The sequence below is a fragment of the Globicephala melas genome, chromosome 20 (assembly GCF_963455315.2).
Source record: "Globicephala melas chromosome 20, mGloMel1.2, whole genome shotgun sequence".
Lineage (NCBI taxonomy): Eukaryota > Metazoa > Chordata > Mammalia > Artiodactyla > Delphinidae > Globicephala > Globicephala melas.
Window position 1 is genome coordinate 19,487,153 of NC_083333.1, and position 17,206 is coordinate 19,504,358.

At 62.2% G+C, this 17,206-nt stretch overlaps 1 protein-coding gene across 1 annotated transcript; it reads right to left on the minus strand.

The window, feature by feature from the left end:
- Positions 1 to 53: 53 nt before the first annotated feature.
- On the minus strand, positions 54 to 14,638 carry DRG2 (developmentally regulated GTP binding protein 2). The gene is made up of 13 exons (XM_030861209.3): positions 14,383 to 14,638; positions 10,902 to 11,062; positions 9,283 to 9,372; positions 8,648 to 8,708; positions 7,287 to 7,377; positions 6,687 to 6,759; positions 6,494 to 6,584; positions 5,727 to 5,824; positions 5,426 to 5,502; positions 4,304 to 4,392; positions 3,529 to 3,587; positions 1,166 to 1,219; positions 54 to 830 (listed from the first exon to the last, which is right to left on the minus strand). The coding sequence occupies exons 1-13, from the start codon at positions 14,444 to 14,446 to the stop codon at positions 744 to 746; spliced, it is 1,095 nt and encodes a 364-aa protein (XP_030717069.1). The 5' UTR covers positions 14,447 to 14,638; the 3' UTR covers positions 54 to 743.
- Between the last annotated feature and the right edge of the window lie 2,568 nt (positions 14,639 to 17,206).

The window sequence follows — 17,206 nt, forward strand, 5'->3', positions numbered from 1 at the left end:
CCTGGCAACCGAGTTCAGCAAACTCACAAAACTGTCCTTAGTGAACAGGCATTGTTTCCACTTTTTATTTCAGGAAGGAGAGCCGAGAGATTTGGGGGTGCAGGGTGGGGTGGTATTTAGAGAAAACGCAGAGCCCAGACTCCAAATCCGCCACCCCAGGTATCTGCACCGGGCTGGGTCCTGGGCTCTGTGCTGGGCAGGGGGTGCCCTGGGAAGGGGTGGCCCTTCGGGACTGGTCAGGCTGTGGAGGGCATGAGCTGGGCCTTTAAAGCCCCAGATCTCTGGTTTCCATCACGGGGCAGCCCTGGGGTGGGGGGTGGATAGGGGGTTTTGTCCTGGGCAGCCCCCTCCCTGAGAACCAGAAAAACCGGCAGGAGCTGAGGGGCCGCCAGGGACCCAAGTAGGCCCACGGCATCAAGCCAGCCATCTGCACTAGGCCCTAGCTGGGGACAGGTGGGCAGCTTGCTCATTCTGCACTGGAAGGCGCGGGGAGGGGGGGGAGAAGGCGCAGGCCCAGGGACCCAAATAGGACCCCTTCCAGAGTCCAGTCTCATGGGAAACACCGCCAGCCCAGCCCAGCCCCAACCTCGTCCTAAGGCCCCAGCATGCTGTCCACCATCTGCCCATTGAAGAAATTTCTGCAAGCAGCAGAGACACGAGAGACCCCTTCCTGGGGTGCATTTGTATTTCCCCACTTTAGGCTCTGGTGAGTCCCACTGGGGGCGGGGGCGGGGGCGGGGCCACTACTTCTTCACGATCTGGATTACGTCCTCGTGCTCCATGGTGTGGGTCAGGCCCACCCGCTGCGGGCTGTACTTGGTGCTGGTGCCCTGAGTGGGGAGCGGGACGGGGGACCACATCAGCCTCTGTACCCACCCGGCCGAAGCTGACTGTCACTGGAAGGGGGTGGAGGTGCAGATGGGGGGTCTAGAGTGGGGGTCCCAGCGCCAGCAGACCCCGCAGCCTCTGACAGCAGGACTCCCAGCGGTCCACCCGGCCCGGATCCCGAAGCGGGAGGGCCGTGTCTGGTCTGGGTCAGCATGCAAACCACACACCCCGCGAGCAGGACTGACGGACACCCCAGTCCCCATGCGGAAGGACGGAGCTCCTGCCTGACCCTGAGGCTGCCCCGGGCGACCCTGCCTGCCTCCCGCCCAAGACTCACCCACACCAGCGCGTACTTGAACTGGCTGGCGAGTGACCGGTGGATGCGGTGGCACTGGGGGACGGGAGAGAGACGGATGGTGAGCCCGGGCTGCGCCCAGAAGCAACTGGGCCCAGGGCAGGTGCTCTGGCGGTCCCCACGCAGCCTTGTGCTCACAGCTGCTCTGGCGCTCCCGCTTCCTGCCTCTACGGGGCCGCGGCCGCTGAAGGACCTGGGCCCGCCCACCCACCCTGCTGGAAAGGCAGCCCTGACAGGTGCTCTGGCAGGTGGATGAGGGCTGTCAGGGTCCCCACCGGGCCTGCCTCTCTCACCTCCTGCCGCCCTGACCCGGAACCTCCCACATAACACGTCACCCCCAGCCCAGGATGGCCCACATCCTGTAGCAGTCCCGAGTAGGGACAAAGGTCACAGGAACCCAGCGCTGTTAGGAGGCCCGAAGGGAAGAACTTGGAGGGCAGCCAGCTCTTCCGCCCGAGAATGTGGCCCCCTGGCTGCACGGGCTGGGCGGGCGCGGTGGAGGCGGCCGGGGTGAGGATAGTGCGACGTCGCCTGTCCTCCACGTGCCCACAGCCTCACAGGCCCTGGGCAGAGACCAAATGCCTGAGCCCAGACATCAGGCCTACAGGAACGTTTCCGGGGGGCCATCCTGATCTGGGCCTCCTCTGGGTGACCAAGGATGCGTGGCCACAGCTGAGGACACTGCCGGCAGGGACGAGCACAGACACACACACACCCGTCCCGACACTCGCTGTTTTCTAGACCAAAAGACGAAATCTGACGGTCCAGGTCAGCTCTGCCTGCAAATGCGCTTGCCTCCGAACGACAGAACTAGACCTGCCTGACAAGCTCAGGGTCACACAGTTGCAGAGTCGTCCCGGGACCCTGGGAGCCCTCGAGGCAGATGGGGAGGGTGCCCTCCAGTTTGCTGCAGGTCCCATCGTGCCCTGGCATCCCTGACACCAAAGTCAGTAGGCGCTGTTTCCCACTGAGCCTGCTCCACGGCTCTCCCTGGAGACAAGCGTTCCTATGCACTTGTGTCTCTAGCAATGAGGGAGGATGGAAGGCCACCCAAGCTGCACCGCACAGCATGTGGGATTCAGTCCCCCGACCAGGGATTGAACCTGCGCCCCCCCTGCAGTGTAAGCGCAGAGTCTTAACCACTGGACCACCAGGGAAGTCCCCTAAGGTCATCCTTTTTAATACTGTTTGTGGATGGGAGACCCTTGAAGCCCACAGTGTCTCTCACCCCTGCCGGCCCTGCCAGGTCCTTTCTGCCCCTGGAGCTCATGGCCCGTGATCCTGTGCAGGCAAGGCTCTTGTCAGCTCCACTAGGTGGACTGCAAAGGCCCCGGGGGCTCCGTTACCACCAGATGAGGTTACCCCTCAACGTTAGTATGTGGGCGCCAGGGTGCAACCCCATGTCTGACTGGCTTCTCTACTTTGGGTCTGTGGTCAGCACCCAGGCAGGCCTGTGTGCACAGCATGGCACCTGTGATAGGTGAGTATCCAGGAGGGGCTGAGGTCCTGCAAGGCAGGCCTCGCTGGGACAAGATCCAGGCTCTGGAACCAAGGGCCCCGCAGGCCCCTCCCCACCTTCTAGCACCTGCTGCCTTCGACCCTGCGACCCTCCGTGCCAGCTGGCAGCCAACGGCCCACAGTCCATGTTCGCTCCTGCCTCGGGCCTTTGCACCTGCCGCCCCACTGCCTGGAAGAGCCTTTTGCTCCTGGCCTCTCCAGCTTTCCTGCCAGGTGTGGCGGAAGCCCCACGTCCTGAGAGGGCCAGGGCATGTGCCAACGTGCCGCCAGCCACCCCCCACTGCACTCCCCTCGGTGTGGGACTGTTTAGCTGCAGGATTGGGTGGCTGGCATCTGTTGGCCCCAAAGGACCCCAGTTCCGGCAGGAACCGGGGCTACTCGGCTGGACACCGACGCTCACTAGCATGTTGGGTGCACTGAGCCCCTGGGGGCGGAGCCGATGGGGCGCGTGGAGGGGCGGGCTGCGCGGGGGGCTGAGTGGAGGCAAGCATGGGGGAGGCCCAACTGGGAACGCACAACCCAGAATCGTCCTGGGCGGCAGCTCTACTGACCGAACGCCTGAATGGCCCCGAGGACCCCGCAGCCCTGGTGGGACAGGATGGTGACGACCGCTTCCCAGGCGTCTTCCCTGCACCGGGCAGCAAGCCGAGTGCCTTACCCGCTGGGCCCCATTCCACGCCGCCCCCTAACTGCAGCTGGGTGGCAGGACACGCGTCCAAGCACCCGACTGCAACGCGGCGGCTGAGGGCCGGGAAGACGTCAGGCAGGGCCCCGGGCGATGGGCAGAGCTCCCCCCACCCCGGCCTGGACAGGTCTCCTCAACTCACCACGTGCTCCACAGAGGCCCCTTTCCGGAGGATGATGGCGTCTGTGAAGTCCGGCCTCTCTGCACAGACAGGCGGGGCGGGGCGGGAAGTCAGCAGAGTCAGGGCCCACTGCCACGCAGCCCCCCTCCGCAGGAAGCGGAGGCCCTTCCAGTCTCCGGCTTTGGCCTGCGCTTCCCCCACTCCCGGGCACACCCTCGTTAAGAGCCCCGAACGGACTTCTACGGCCTTGACTCAACACAGAAAATCAAACTACACCCCAGTCCAGGGAGCAACCTACTGCAAACCCATCAGCCACAAGAGCCCCGGCCGAGGGGACCCGCAGGAGAACCCAGGCTGGACCGGCTCCGGCCGGCAGCCTCACCTCCCTCTGCAGACACGGCCAAGGTCGACGCAAACTGCCCAAGCTCGGCCGCTAGGCCGTGGGATGTGAGGCGTGTGCACAGGGGCTGGGACGTCGGGGAGGACCCCGTGTGCCCAGTGCCCTAAAGCCTTGACGTAGCGTCTGTCACCGCTTGGGGAGCCACTGCTGGCGGTGTCTATCCCATCCCCACATCCCCCTCAAGGCCAGCAGCCCCAGAACTCGGCATTCTTTGCCACAAGGGCTCAGGCCGAGGCCTCTGACAGGCTGCGGTAGAGGGTGGTGCCAGCTCTGAGACGGGAGAAAGCTGTCGTGTAGAGACTGGCTGGGCCGGGGCTCTGGGCGCCGCGCGCGGACCGGGCGGCCCGGGGGAGGGGGAGGCCCGGCCGCTTCTCGGGCCGTGCGGCCCTGACTCACGGCCTCTCTTCTTGGTGTAGATGCAGGTCAGGGCCAGGTACTCCCAGAGCATCTCCAGCAGATAGTCCAGGTTCAGCTTCATGCCGCAGCTGCCGGGAGGAAGGGGCCGGTCAGAGCACCCAGGGCTCCCGGCCCCCAGGCCAGTGCGGCCCAGCTGGCGCCCATGGGGCAGCACAACCGCAGGCCTGACGGCGCTTCAGCTGCCAACACCTCTTGTCACTGTCACGTTCACGCCCAGCACAGCCTGCCGTCTCTCCGGGGCCCTGTGGAGGGCACAGGGCACCTGTGGCAGCTGGGGTGGCCAGAGGCAGAGGATGACAATGCAGAGCCCACCCCCCGAGTGGCCCAGGGCTGCCTGGCAGGGGTTTCAGCAATGCGGTGACCCCTGGCTTGGTCCTTTGCCGCTGTACTGCCCTGAGTGGGGACCCGCCCTCCCCTGCGATGCACGTGAGCAGGTACAGGGGTGGCCTGCAGGGCCCTGAGGACGGGGCCCGGACGCAGCAGCAGGAGGGGAGCCGAGCTGTCCTGTGGGAAGGACACCCGCTCTCTGCTGCTCTTCATGGCTGCTAGGGACGCCCGGGAAGCAGTCCTCGCGTGGGCCCAGGAGCCCGCTCCTCCTCAGTCCCCAAGGTCCCGCTCCCCAAAAGCCAAGCGCCACCGTGACGCTGCAGAGCACCTGGGTGGAGCTGGGGAGCCAGCAGGGTGGGCACAAAGCCAGGCTGCCCCGACAGAGGGCCCACAGCCATGGCGAGCCTGAGTGCAGGCGGCTCCCAGGACCCGGCCCTCAGAGAAGCCCCCACCTGAGGACTTCAGTCCCTTCTCCCCGCCCCCACCAGCGGAGGGGACAGAAGCCGCATCTTCCAGGGCCTCAGGAGCAGCGGGCTACAGCCTGGCTCTCTGGGGGTCTGCAGTTAACTGCTAAGCCACGAAGCCGCTAACCACTCTCACTCCCAGACCTTGGTGGATGAAGTCCTTCTGTTTTCATAACCAGAGCTTACCCCGTCACCCACCTGGCCCAGACAGGTTAGGGGGGACTCGGCCACGGTCACCAGCAGCTACCCCGGGGCGCACAGAGGCCTGACAGATGGACCCCCACTCAGAGAGGGCGGCCGCGAACCTCACCTAATGACCACGCTGTCAGGTTTCCGGGCCAGGCGGTCCACTTCCTCCATTGAGATCTGGTCGATTTTGTTATAAACCTGGGGTTGGAAAGGGGGAGGAGGTGTTGGGGAATGAGAGGAAGAGAGCAGTGTGGCAACAGGGCTCCACCCGCTGACTCAAGGATGGGGAGAGGCTGAAGGGGCCTGGGGGAGAGGCTGCGCTGGCGCTCTGGGGCAAGCCCGAGGCGCCTGCGGGACGGAAGCAGCCCCTGGGGTGAGGGCTCCCCTCCCACGTGGCTGCCCCGGGGGCTGGTACCACTTACATACAAGCAGGGCATGTACACGCGGTTGCCCATGATCACGTCTATGAACTCGTCCGGGGAGCAGTCTTCTCGGAACAGCACCTCCGCGTTGAAGATCTCTGAGGGGCCAGGGTTAAGGGCAACCTGTGCGCCAGCAGCACCCCCCCCACCCCCGCTGCCAGCAGGGCCTGAAACAGCCGATCGCGAGAGACGCTGCCAAGAGGGACTGTAAGGTTATCCGCTTCCACAGTTTTACAGGATTTTAACGTTTGGGGAGCTCCCTCACTTTTCTCAGGGAAGCACAACGTGTAAGGGGTTCAATATTTTAAATCTTTGCTGTTACAACAGAAGAAATGACGCCCTTGCCAGGATCGCCAAGGCAGCCAGTTCCAGAGGCCGGAGCACTGGTCCCGCTCCCACTACAACGCGAGCTGCCCCCTGCGGCCGCCCTGCCTCCGCTAAAACCACCGCCCCCAGCCTGGCCCCCCCCTGCCCCCTGGGGTCGCCCCGAGGCCTCCGCAGCCCAGGAGGCCCTGTCCCTCGCCATCTCGTCTTCCTTCCACACGTGACCGGCCTTGTACCCTGCAAGGAGCCAGGGGTGCACGGCTACGGCCCGGCCAGCCTGAAGCTTGGGGAGCGTGAAGCAAAGGGGACAGAAGTGCCTCGTGTGAGCTGGCCGCAGCTTTCCTGCGGCTTGGACGGAGCTGGGTGATGTGGGCAGTCTGCGTCACCCGGGCCTCCGCTGCCCGAGGACCACGGCCCCCCTCTCGCACCTTCGGGAAGGATGCTGTACTCGTGCAGGATCAGCTGCACCAGCTTCTCTGAGCACTGGGTCAGCGTGACCGTCGAGTTGAAGGAGATGCCGCCTCCTTTCTTGGGCTGGAGGAGAGAGGGAGGGGTGATGCTGACAGAGCGGCAGCCGCAGCCCGCACCGCTCACCCTGCGGCCGCGGCCGGGCCCACCCCCTTGCCGAGGCCTCACCTTGAAGTAGATGTTGGGCTTGTGCTTGTTGAGGCGGATGCCGACCGACCCCAGCTCCTTCTCCAGCAGGGACCTGGTGGAGTCCCCGTGGCCTTCACAGGTGCCCGGGGCAGGCCGTGCGGCCCCCACCCTCCACGGCCGGCCCCCCCGCACCCGCCACCAGCCGCCGAACGTCCCCTCCCAGCAACCAAAGGCGCTGAGGACGAGCCCCAGACCCTCGGGCCAGTCCGAGGGGAGATGGCCTGCTGTGCCCTCAGCCGCAGGCCAGGGCGTGAGCAAGGCTCTGCTGTCTGCGGCCGGGCTCCTGGCAGACGCTGGGCAGCAATGGGGCACCCAGGCCCCCGCAGGCAGGAGCCAGAGCCAGGGTGGCACGGCACAGCCCCATCCTCCAGACGCAAGCCTCTCGGGGAGGCTGCCCCAGGCCGCCTGCACTGGGTGTAGCCGTGGACAGTCCTGCCACTGCTCCCACATGGCAGAGCGCCAAGCACCCCTGGAACCACCCACCACGAGCTCAGGGACACACGGGCGGTAGCCGCAGTGTCCTGTTCCCCCCGCAGGGCCTTCCCAGGCGTGTCAGCCTGCCCCATCCCAAATGCGGACCTCTGCACCTCTCCCTTGGTGGCGTCCAGCATCATGATGACGACGTCGGCTGTGCGTGCCACGGCGATCACCTGCCGGCCACGGCCCTTCCCTGGTCAGGAGGGCGGAACGTGGTTACACAGTGACATGGGCAGGACCGCGGGACGCCCGCAGCCCATGGCGCAGGCTCTTGCCCCTACAGGCCCGCGCGGTCTGCCGTGCGCCGCCCCCAGGCAGGTACTTCTCCTGAGCCCTGTCTCACTCGTGGAAATGTGTTCTAGGAGCAACCCCGACACCAGCGCCTGGGGAGCAGAGGTGCCCCCCGCTGCCCCCCACCCCCACCCCGCTCCACGGGCCGAGCGGGGTGATCCTCCACCAGCTGCTCACTCAGCCTGCAGAGCCACACTGGGCAGTCGCTGTTATCTACCTGGTCCAGACACCAGAAAACCGAGGCCTGGCTTAGAAACACTCAACCACTTGCCCAAGACCACAAAGCTACGTGGTTCCAGGATGTGACGAGTCTGCCCCTCCCAGAACGAGGGTTACGGAAAGGAAGCAGCAGAAGGCACAGGGAGGGGCTGTGGAGCCGTCACCAAGGTCAGACCCTGCCATCGGACAGCCAGAGAAGGCAGGCACCAGGCCAAGGTCACACAGCCACTTGGGGACTGGGGTCACAGCCGGGGACCCGGTGGTCTCCAGGGGCCTCCTGACTACAGCGGGTGAGCCTCCCCCGTGGGGGCCAGGCCTCCTCCTGCTGGCTGGGATGGCAGGTTCCTGGGGGACCACCATCGCTCCCCACGCCAATCCAAGTAGGCAGGACCTCGCCCTGATGAGGGCGGTGGGCACGGGACCCCCAGGAGGAGGCTCCAACTCCAGTCCCGCACTGCACAGGTGCACGGTCGTTTAGGGCAGACGCTCAGCCGTCCGTCCCCACGCTCCTCCCGGCCGTGAGAAGGAAATGACGACACTCGCTCAGTCACAGGGGTGTCAGAGGATTAAGCGAGACAACGGTCCGCACGGAGCTGGCACCTGGCAAGGGAGGGACGACCCCAGCGGGCAGCCACCTGCCACCAAAGCCGAGGGCGTGTCCCATCTCAGAGGACAGGGCTCCGGGGCTAGGGCTCCACTGCCGTGCGCCCGTCCCTGGCGGGGTCCACCACACACTGGACGTGGGAACCAAAACTGCCTGGTGAGCCGTGCGACCCTGGGCAAGCCACCCACCTCCTGGGCCTCAGTCCCCTCAGCTCTGAGGCCAGAGTCCCTCGGGAACAGAGCACTGGGCCCGGGGAGGGGCTGTGAGCCCAACCCTCCCGTGAACCGTCCACAGGCGCCCGCAGGGGGCCTGGGCTCCACCCCGCCCCCCCACCTGCTCCCCCTCCCACCTTGTGCTGCGCCTTCGATGATCCCAGGGAGGTCCAGGAGCTGGATGTTGGCGCCTTTGTACTAGGATGCAGGAAAGGAGGTAAGGCGGGGCCGGCGGGCTGTGAAGGGGCCTCCCGGCCAAGTGTGAGCCGCGGCCCCACCCCCCCAGCCTGGGCGGACCATGTCCCGCGAGCCAGCCGAGGGGCCGCCTGGAGGGCGGGAGTCTCTATAAGCCCCCGGCAGCCACTGCTGATGGTAACAGCTCCTCACGGTGGGAGGCCCAAGGCCACAGAACCCCCGTTGCCCAAGGCTCCAAAGCTTCTCAGGGAACAGGAGCCAGCCAGCCACGGGTGACCCGAGCCGGGGCGGCGCAGGGCAGCGGGTCACAGAGGGGCACCGGGGAGAGCTGTGCATGCTGGCAGACTCTCGGAACCAGCCAGGATTGCAGGACGGGCCAGGCGTCTCTGGGGTCCCGGCAGCCCCAGCCCCCAGCGGTGTCCATGCTTGAGGGCAGAGCAGCTCAGCCCAGAGCCTCCCCCGGCACACGAGACACACACACACACACACACACACACACACACACACACACACACGCATGCGCGCGCACGCGCGCGCGCTCACCCTCCCTCCTGGGATCCGGCAAGCCCCGACTTACTTCAATGACCCCAGGGATGCAGGTCAGGGTTGTGAATTCATAGGACGCAGCCTCGCTGGCCGTGGAGGTGATCAGGCTGAGGAAGGTGGACTGGGAGAAAGCAGCTCGTTGCAGCGGGGGTCGTGCCCCGCCTCCAGGAGCCCAGGTGCGACGCGGGGAGACCCCCATCCCCCCAGCTGGGCTGTGATGACAACAGCTGGAAAAGTCACCTCTGGCCCTGCCTGGGGGGTTCAACACCACAGGGCCACCCTGTGCCTGAGGCCTCAGGCCTGCCTCGGGTGGACACAGGGACCTGGTTCCTAAGGGGGTTCCCCCGCTACATTGGGACCCATCCCCAGCTCCACGGAACCTCCAGACCCTCCTGGGCCCAGAAAACTTGGAGTAGGTGTCGGTCCCACAGCACACAGCTGCTGCTCCCAGGAGGGCAAGGAGGCAGGGACCCTCCTGCCTGAGAGCGCCGGCGGTGGCGCAGGGCTGCAAGGGAGGGAGGGAGGGGAGCAGGGAAGGATCCGGATGGGACCTCGCGGCCGGCCCACGGCGGGAGTGGGGCCACACCCGGCCGGGACTGAGAGACCCTGCCTTCGGTCCTGCTTCTGCTGGGGACCCGGGACCTCGATCCGGTCCCGACCTTGTGAAGGAGGTGACAAGGCAGGGGGAGTGCAGCAACCACAGTGATGGACGCTGTGGCCCAGAGGCCAGCACAGCCGCGGGCAGTGCCACGAGGCCAGCCCGGCCCGGCCCGGCGCCCCCACCCTAGTCAGCAGGGAGCTGGGGCGCAGCTCGCTCACACGCCCTCAGGCCCTGGAACCCAAACAGGGCTCGTGAGAGATCATAGGCCTCAGGTCACAAAGTCTCTGCCCAGGGGGCCTCTTGGAAACTTGAGGAAACGTAAAAACCTGGTGGGGTAGACAGGTGTGGCCAGCCGGGCGGCCCTGAGAGCCGTGGTTGCCAGAGGCCAACCTGGGGGACACCCCCGAACCTGTCTGGCCCCTGCAGGAGGGCGGCCCGCGCCCTCCTGTGCTCAGAGAGCCCAGATTCCCAACAGGGCCCAGACCCCAAGGGCACAGCTCTCGGTCACTAGAGTGGCTCCTCCCAGCCTGGGCTTCTCACCCGGGAGAGAAGGCCTTGCAGGCTGGAAAGTAAGGTCGAAAGAAAAGGCTAAAACGAGCGAATCCACGGCAACACCCTAGGAGTCAAAGCCTGGCCGTGCTCGCCGGCCGCCCAGGGGTCACACCCGGTCAGTTCAAGGCGCCCCGCCACCCTCGCTCCCCGACGGCCTCCGCCTCAAGGTCCCCTCCTCGGGGCTCTGCTCACACACCTGCTCACAGGGCAGCCGCCCCGCTCCACGTGCCTGCCCTTCCCCTCTCCTCCGCGAGCTCGGGGCTGAGTGGGCAGGGGCAGAACATGCCTGGCACGAGGTGCACACTCAGTGAACATCTGTGCTTGGGGACAAGGCAGAGGCCAGCAGGGCCACTCCTGCTGAAGAGTCCCCACCGGGCCCAGGGAGGCTGGGTCTCCTGCGCCCTGGAGCCGGCTCAGAGAGGAGGGAGGGGGCGCGGCCGCAGCAGAGCGGAGACCAGCCACCTTCCTCCCCGAGGCCTGCGGTGCCCATCACTGACCTTACCCACAGAGGGGAAGCCGATCAGCGCCACGCGGGCGTCGCCCGACTTCATGACATCGAAGCCCTCGCCTTTGGATGAGGACGATTTGGAGGGTTCCAGGAGCTGGGCCCGATACTTGGCGAGTTTTGCTTTCAGCAGGCCCAGGTGATACTCGGTGGCTAAAAGACAACACAAGATGGAAGGTGAGTGTCCCGGGTGGGTTGGGAGGGTCCCGTACGCAACCAAATACACGCAGCCGAATGCTGGCCGGGACCCTCAGAGCCAGACAGCAACCGACAGACAGACACGACCCAAGGTCAGTGGTTCTCAGCCAAGGCGGCACCACTCCTGGGGGCATCCTGGAGGGCGTTTTCAGGTGTCGCTGCGATGGTGAAGTGATGGTGGTCTTCACGGGCACTTATCAGGCAGGAGCTGGGGAAGCCCGCAGCTCTATAAGTCAGACCAGCAGAGCCAAGAACTGTCCCGTGTTGCAGGGCCACAGAGGGAGCCTGGATCAGGATCTCTGGGGCCCAGAGCCTCAGAGGGCGTTTTTACAGCGTTGACAGACACTGACATTCCCAGGAGTGGAACTACTGTGTATGCTGAGGGAAGAGTATGGCATGTTTCGTTTGAAACTTTACCCAGACAGGCTTGCCTGCTTGGGACCCCAGGCTGCCAACAGGGAGGCCTCGTGGAGGGGACGTGAGTCACCCACACGACACACCTGCATCATCTGCACTGTGGCTACCACATGTGCAGCGCTGCAAACACCTCACCGCCTCCTTGTAACTCCACTGTATCTTGGCTGTGCCCCTACATTCACTTATGGAAATAAACCCTATTTTAATTATAAATTACTTTCCTTTTTCTCCTCCTTGATATCGATTTTTTCCAAATTCTCATGTACGTAAGTTACACTACTGATGGGGAGCTGCACTGCAGGGCAGCAGAGGGAGGGTACAGGACCTCAGCTACGTGTCATGTTGCTGTGGTCAGGTGACCGGCCTGGCCACTTCCCGTCTCCACCACTGTCCCTCTCATTGGCACAGTCCAGCCGCCCATTCTCGCCTCAGGACCTTTGCACTTGCTACTCCATTTCAACCTCATCTTCCCAAGGCTGACTCCTTCTCAGCTCCATGTCACCTCTTCAGAGAGGCCTCCCCTGCCCAGTCATGCAGAGGCAATGTCACGCGGAGCTTAAGGGCCTGTGTTGGAATTCCATCCTGAAATTACGGGCCATTTTACTTTGGAAAAGTTCCTTAACCTCCTCGTGCATCAGTTTCTTAATCTGCAAAACAGGGATGTTAGCAGCGATAACTGCTTCTGCAGATTTCTGTAATTAAAGAAAGCTCTGCGAACGATGACCAGCACATGGTAAGCTCTCAATACAAGTCAGTTATTATTACTGTCTGCAGTAACCCCCACCCCATGCCAGGCCCCTCGCTGGTCCCATTTGTCTTCATGGCTTCTCAGCACCATTTGAAACTAGAGCCGACCCCGGAATAACACGGGTTTCAACTGCACGGGCCCACTTATACGGGAATTTTTTTCAGTGATGTCACAGTGCTACATGGTCTGCGGTGGACGGAATCTGTGGATGCGGAACCGTGGACATGGAGGGCCGGCTATCGGATGCGGCATTCTAAGATCATGGGGTCTGCGGTGGGTCCCGGAACCAGTGCCCCCCTCCCCCATGCCGAGGGACGACTGAATCTTGTTTCTTTGCTTCCTTCCCTCCAGAAGGGCAGGATCCCCAGCTTCCGGTGTGGTGCTCAGGAAGTGTTTTGGCAACTGAATGAGTGAATTGAGGGCAGTGAGAAGTGGTCAAGGACAGGCTCAGCAAGTCGGGTTCACGTGGTCCTTTCTGTCACCCCGGCGCATGAGACCCTGAGCATCTCTGAAGGGAAGGACTAGGTCTTGATCCCTTCATCACCTTTACGTCCCCTCCTGGACCACTGCCCAAGCGGCAGCATCTCAAGCCTCCCTGCTACCTTCCTTGAGCCCCATGGGTGATGCTCTGCAGGGCAGCCAGGGGGAACTTTTAAAACAGAAGTCTCTGCTGCGTAACACCCTCCACTAGCTTCCACTGCCCTTAGAACACAACCTGGACTCTTTCGCATGACCTACAAGGCCTACACGACTGGCCCACTCCTTTCCCATCCTGCACTCCAGCCCCAGACCTTCAGCTCCTTCAACAAGCCAAGTTCATTCCTGCCTCAGGTCCTCTGCAGCAGCTGTTTCATCTGCCAGGAACAGTCTCCCCCCAGGTCTTTGCATGGCTGGTTCCTTCTTCTCATTCTGGTCTCAGCTCAAACGTCCCCACCTCATGGTGGTGTTCTCTGATCACGCCACCTAAGTAGCCCCAGCCCTTACCCCGACACGCTTGCGACATCACCCTAGTTTGTCTCCACGGCGTTTATTATTGGCTGAAATTATCCTGTGTATTCAGCTACCAGTTTACAGATGGTCCACTGGAAGGTCAGCTCCATGCGGGCAAGGACGTGCCAGCCGTTCACTGCTTTAACCACAGTGCCTGGCACCTAGTAAGGGTTCCGCGAGTATTTACAGAATGAGAGTGAAGGCAGCCCCCCAACTTCACAGCCAAGGGACGACAGACACTGAGACCAACCACAGGCTTGCTTCCTGCTCCTGCAATCCCACAGCAGGGCTGGTCAGGCACTGGGCCTCGCCCACCACAGCCAACCACATCTCCCACTACTCCAGACCCTCCTTCTCATCTAGACTCTCCTCCTCCCTCTCCCATGAACACGCCGTGCTCACCTCAGCTCCCGTGTCTTTGCCTCAGCAGTGCCCCTCTCCTGGAATCCCGCCCCCAACCAGCTCAAGTCCCACCTCCTCCTGGAAGGCTCTTTGGGTGTCACCAGTCTCCTCTCCTCACTGCTCCTCTCCTCTGAGCTCCCACCACCCTTACAGTCTGCGCCCAGATTTGATGCTTCAAGCGCTACCTATGCTGCGGGATCCACTTTAATACCGGGCGCTCACGTGCGTCCAGTGCTTTGCAAACAGAATCCGGTTTAACTTAGTTGTGAGCTAAGAGGGCGCACGGGGTTATTACCCTCATTTGCAGAGGGGGACACTGAGGTTCCCAGAGGTGAGGTGACTTCCCGAGCTTTCACAGCAGGTACGAGGTGGAGCCGGGGTCCAAACCCAGGTCCGCCAGACTCAAGTCCTGACTGCCTCCACCCCACCGAGGGGCTCCGGGCAGCTGGCGAGGCTGTACCTGTGTGTGTGGGGGGGTCTCCTCCTGGACTTCCGCCCACAAAGGAGCAGAGCGCCAATCCACCAGGCCCGACCGCCAGGAGACCCGGCTTCGAACCCCGACCCCGCCTCTCCGGGTCGGATGCTTGCTCCGTATGCTGGGGTTCTCTACTCGGCCCCCTGGTCGGGCCCCGATCCGCACCCTTGGGATCCCGCCCGGCTCCTCCGGCTCCGGCAGCCCCCCCGCCCGCCGCAGACGCCCCGCCGGGCCGGCCCTCACCCTTGTTCTTCTGCGTGCGGGCGATCTCCTTCTCGATCTCGGAGATCTTCTCCAGGATCCCCATGGCGGCGGCTGAACCAGGCGCACAGGCGAGACAGACTGCAGCGGCTCCGCGAACTCCGGCCCGTCGGCGGCTGCAGATCAGCGTGCGCCGGAAGCCTACCGAGAACGGCGTCCGCGTGCGGCCGGAGCACCTGGATGCAGACTCCGGGCGGGCGACGTCGAGCGCAGTGCCAGATGCTATTGGTTCCGCCCGCTAGGCCGGCGGGGCTGGAGAGGGGTGGGGGATGGGCCGGGCCGGGGCGTGGCCAGGCCGGCGGGGGCGAGGCCAGGCGAAGATGTGCAGGAGCGGGGCGTGGGAGACCCAAAGGGACCGTCCCGCGGTGGACTCCGCACTGCGGGTCCCAGCGCAGCCGACTTCGCTGGTGTAAAGAAAAGGCGCTGAGCTGAAAGTCTGGTGGCTTATTTTGTATCGAGGTTAAATATGGGTCCCCAACCTAGCCTTACTACCCTGCCAACAGATGCCTCCTGATAGGACGCAGTATAGACAGCATCTGTTATGCGGAATTCTTGCCAAAATATACTGTGTTTGAATTTACACCCGAGGAAACATCAGACAAATCTAGAAAGTGGTACATTTTATGGGACAAGTGGCCTGTTTTCAAAATTGTCAATGATGTAGGTGGAGGGGCTGGCGGTGGGGAAAGGATTGTTCTAGATTAAGAGATGTTAAATATAATGTGTGGACCTTGCCTGGATTCCGGTTGAATTTTTTTTTAAATATATTTATTTATTTTTGGCTGTGTTGGGTCTTCGTTGCTGCGTGCGGGCTTTCTCTAGTTGTGGAGAGCTGGCTTCTCACTGCGGTGGCTTCTCGTTGCACAGCACGGGCTCTAGGCGCGCAGGCTTCAGTAGTTGTGGCACGTGGGCTCAGTAGTTGTGCCTCGTGGGCTCTAGAGCATAGGCTCAGTAGTTGTGGTGCACGGGCTTAGTTGCTCCGTGGCATGTGGGCTTTTCCCGGACCAGGGCTCGAACCCATGTCCCCTGCATTGGCAGGCGGATTCTTAACCACTGTGCCACCAGGGAAGTCCCATCCGGGTGAAAATTTAAAAAGCAGTTATGAGAAGACATTCTTAGGACAATTGGGAAAAATCTGACTTTGGATAGAATATTAGATATTACAGAGTTATTGGTAATTTTCTTGGGTGTAATTATGTAGGAGATTTTCTTTATTCTTAGCAGATGCACGTGGTGGTGCTCAGGTGTTGTCTTTGTCTGCTCAGGCTTCCATAACAAAATACCGCTCACTTAAACAAAAGAATTTAATTTGCTCACAGTCTGGAGGCTGCAAGTCCCACATCAGGGTGCCAGAATGGTTGGGTTCTGGTGCAAGTCCCATTCCTGCCTTACAGACCACCGCCTTCTTGCCACGTCCTTACGTGGCCTTTCCTCGGGGAGTGTGCGCAGTGGGAAAGAGAGACAGAGAGAGAACTCGCTGGTGATTCTTCTTAGCCCCCTCTTATGACCTCACTTGACCCCAAAAACCTCCCAAAGGCCCATCTCCAAATACCATCACACAGGGGGCTAGGGCATCAATATATGAATTTGGGGAGGTGACACAAACATTCAGTCCGCAACAGGGGTAAAAGGTCATGATGTCTATACCGTACTTTCAAGTACGTGTGTGTATATATATATATATTCAGAGAAAGTGTGAAGGAAATGTGGCATTATGTTCACACTTGTTGAACCTGGGGGAAGGGTGTGTGTGTGTGTGTGTGTGTGTGTGTGTGTGTGTGTGTGTGTGTGTGTGTGTGTGTGTGTATGAGTTATTCTTTCAACTTTCCATGTTTTTTTTTTTTTTTTTGGTACACAGGCCTCTCAGCGTTGTGGCCTCTCCTGTTGCGGAGCACAGGCTCTGGACGCACAGGCTCAGCAGCCATGGCTCACGGGCCCAGCCGCTCCGCGGCATGTGGGATCTTCCCGGACCGGGGCACGAACCCGTGTCCCCTGTATCAGCAGGCGGACTCTCAACCACTGCGCCACCAGGGAAGCCCTCCTGCATGTTTTTTATACAAAGTTGGGAGTAGGGAGCAGGTCACTGGAAATCACGCTGTGTTCAGATCCAAGGTTCGTAACTGTGTGTGCTTGGTTAAATTTCTTAACCTCTCTGAGTCTATTTCTACACCCTGAAAACGGGGATAACATGGTTGCTGTAAAAATGAAATAATAGATAAAGTTTGCTTGCTCATAAGTCCTCCTTGAATGCCAGAGCCACTGTCCATCACGTGTCCTCCGGGGGTGTCACAGCCTCCCCAGACTTAGCCCACGTTTACCAAACGCCTATTATGCACCAGGCTCCAGGCTGGACAGGGGTGTCGTAAGCTCCAGCTTGCCACTCTCCTCCTCCTCTGACAAAGCAAGGTTAGAAGTCATGCAAAGTGCCTGGCCCAGCGGCTCAAGCTTTTCATGGCAGGGCTGAGATGTGAAGTCCAGGGACCCCAGGGTAACAGGCAGACAGCGAGGAGAACATCTATGTCTACAGGCTCTGTGAAGTTCAGGGAAGATGGGAGGTGAAAGCCTCTGGGAACTGGGCAGTCCAGGCAAGCGTGGAGCCCTCGCCCGGTGCGGGGGGAAGGTCCTCTAATTCCCTCTGCCCCAAGACACGGTTCCGGGCTTTGACTGCCACCACCCTTGTGCCCACGGAGGTGTGTTCACTACCGGTTTACATCTGGGAAGGTGGAAATGTCCTGGAATGCGACTCACCTTTCAAGAATCCTGGCATCTCTGCTGTTGTGTCTGCTTCACGCGCAATCCCCAGGGG